The sequence below is a fragment of the Rhagoletis zephyria genome, unplaced genomic scaffold, assembly GCF_001687245.7.
Source record: "Rhagoletis zephyria isolate East Lansing unplaced genomic scaffold, Rhagoletis_zephyria_1.1 Rzeph_scaffold_42572, whole genome shotgun sequence".
NCBI classification, from domain to species: domain Eukaryota; kingdom Metazoa; phylum Arthropoda; class Insecta; order Diptera; family Tephritidae; genus Rhagoletis; species Rhagoletis zephyria.
Genome location: NW_016199627.1, coordinates 1 through 2,610, shown reverse-complemented (window position 1 = coordinate 2,610; position 2,610 = coordinate 1). Strand labels below are relative to the sequence as shown.

Sequence of the window (2,610 nt, the reverse complement as noted above, 5' to 3'; positions counted from 1 at the left end):
AATATACAAAAATTACAAAATTATATTATATCTCCGGATTTACCAATACATAATCCTTTGCCAGAAGTTATACCTCGACGCTTTGATGAAACGCGTCTTTTACATTTACCGAAAGGTGCTGCCAGCACCAAATTAGTGCCACGTCGCGACTTTGTAACCGGCGAGATTATAGAATTTGTCGAAGTAGACTTGGAAGATGTTGGTGCCAACGCATGCAACTCCACTTCAATGCGCCGGGAGCCTGGTCTTCTAGAGGAAGCAACACGCGGATCAGCTATGAATTTTCCTTTTTGGCCGGGTGGATTAGATGAACCGCCAAGGGAAATCAAAAAGCTAAGCATTGATCTGGACTTTGGCACAGAACTGTTGACCCTGCCGCCAGGATTTCGAAAAGGCTACAATTTCGAGACCAACGTGGAAACACTTTCCCCTGGTTCAATTTTGGTAAGCAATGATAAAGTAAATCTCCTGGAAAATTTAGAAAAGGATCTCGATGTTCAAGAGTGGCTTAAGTTGGCGGAACAACCAACGGAAGCTGATTCGGTCACAGTTCTTGATAACTCAACAGAATTCAAAGATGTAGAAGAGCAAATTATGAATGCCGACCTTAAGCCAGTATTGGAAATCTCAAACACAAACACAAAGTCTGCTTTCAGTAGTGAATGGGCTGAAATGGTTGATATCTCGCATCCTATTGCTAGTTTCAAAGAGAAAATTCCATGCCCTGCCATGACCTACCCATTTGAGTTGGATATTTTCCAAAAACAGGCAATTCTTAAATTAGAAGAACGTCAATATGTCTTCGTAGCCGCGCATACGTCTGCCGGTAAAACAGTAGTGGCAGAATATGCTATAGCCCTGTCGCAACGCGATTTAACGCGTACAATATACACTTCACCCATTAAGGCGCTATCTAATCAAAAATACCGCGACTTCAAAAAAACTTTCAAGGATGTAGGACTGATAACTGGCGATCTACAAATTGATCCCACTGCTTCCTGCCTCATTATGACTACGGAGATTTTGCGCTCCATGCTTTACTGCGGTAGTGAAATAACACGAGATCTCGAATATGTTATTTTTGACGAAGTACACTATATAAACAATCCTGAACGTGGTCATGTTTGGGAAGAGGTAATACATGTTAGTTTGAAATTTGACTTTAAATTATTTGTTTATTTATAGGTGATAATACTTCTTCCCGACCATGTGAATATAATTATGTTGAGCGCTACAGTGCCGAATACAATGGAGCTAGCTGATTGGGTTGGCAGCACTAAAAAAAGAAAAGTATATGTTATAAGTACCCTTAAACGTCCAGTTCCTCTTATGCATTATCTTTACACCGGGAGTGGTGGCAAGAGCAAAGATGATATATTTTTATTAGTTGACGCAGATGGTAAGTATCTGCAGCAAAATTACGAAAAGGCGGTAGAACGCAAGAAAGAAATGCAATCCAAGTCAAAAGGAGCGCAGGGTAGCGGCGGTCCGACAGCGAAAAACTTTGTAAGCGCTAAACAAGATCAAAACATGTGGATCGGGCTAATAGACTTTCTGAAGCGTAATAACAAAATGCCTGTTGTAGCGTTTACACTATCACGCAATCGTTGTGACATCAATTTGCAGGTATGTATTTTATTGCCGGTCTATTATGCCTTAATTGTTTCTAAATACGATTTCAGGCTCTGCAATCAGTTGACTTAAACACAGCTCGCGAAAAAGGATCTGCGCAAAAATTTTTCCAACAATGTTTGCAAAAACTTAAACCGCCGGATCGCCAATTACCACAAGTGCTAACAATGAAAGATTCCCTCGAGCGAGGGATAGGTGTTCACCACAGTGGGATACTACCAATACTTAAGGAGATCGTGGAAATGCTTTTTCAATCTGGTTTAGTAAAGTTACTCTTCGCTACGGAAACATTTGCAATGGGTGTTAACATGCCAGCACGTACAGTTATTTTCGATTCCCATCGAAAATATGATGGACTTGAAGTTCGAAATCTGAAACCAGGGGAATATATTCAAATGGCTGGGCGCGCAGGGCGCCGTGGTCACGATGATAACGGGACGGTAATATTGTTGTGTAAAGCACAGGTCCCGCCTTCGATGGAACTACGCTCAATGATTTTAGGTCAGCCGGAAAAATTACAATCGCAATTTATTTTGCGATATGCCGTAATTTTGACTTGCTTGCGCATTGAGAGTATCAAAGTTGAAGACATAATACAGTTCACTTTTAAGGAGTTTAATCAAAAACTGCAAATACCAATGCAAACGAAACAACTACAAGTGGCACAAGACAAATTTGCACAACTGCCCGTTTTAGGTGAACACCTACAACCACTATGTCGCTTTTACGAACTAGCGCAGGACTACCTTACGGAAAGACAGCGTCTTATGGTATATTTAAGAAATTCTTTGTTCTTTTGCCTTAACTTGTTTTTCTTGTTATGTAGAAATATTTATTATCACAACCTAAAATAGCAAAAGAACTGAAAATAGGTCGCGTACTTGTAGTGACACAAGGCAGACACTACAATAAGTTGGGTGTAATACTCTCTATAAAATCTACAACAGGGAAGGATACAATCTATAGATTATTACTATT

General features: G+C 40.2%; 1 protein-coding gene across 1 annotated transcript; it reads left to right on the top strand.

Moving 5' to 3' along the window:
• Nucleotides 1–3: 3 nt before the first annotated feature.
• On the top strand, nucleotides 4–2,605 carry LOC108355133 (helicase SKI2W-like; the record flags this gene model as incomplete). Its single annotated transcript, XM_017606307.1, has 4 exons — nucleotides 4–1,134; nucleotides 1,186–1,626; nucleotides 1,683–2,402; nucleotides 2,459–2,605. Coding segments are annotated over 4 exons (2,439 nt in total), but the record flags the coding sequence as incomplete, so codon positions are not given.
• Nucleotides 2,606–2,610: the final 5 nt, after the last annotated feature.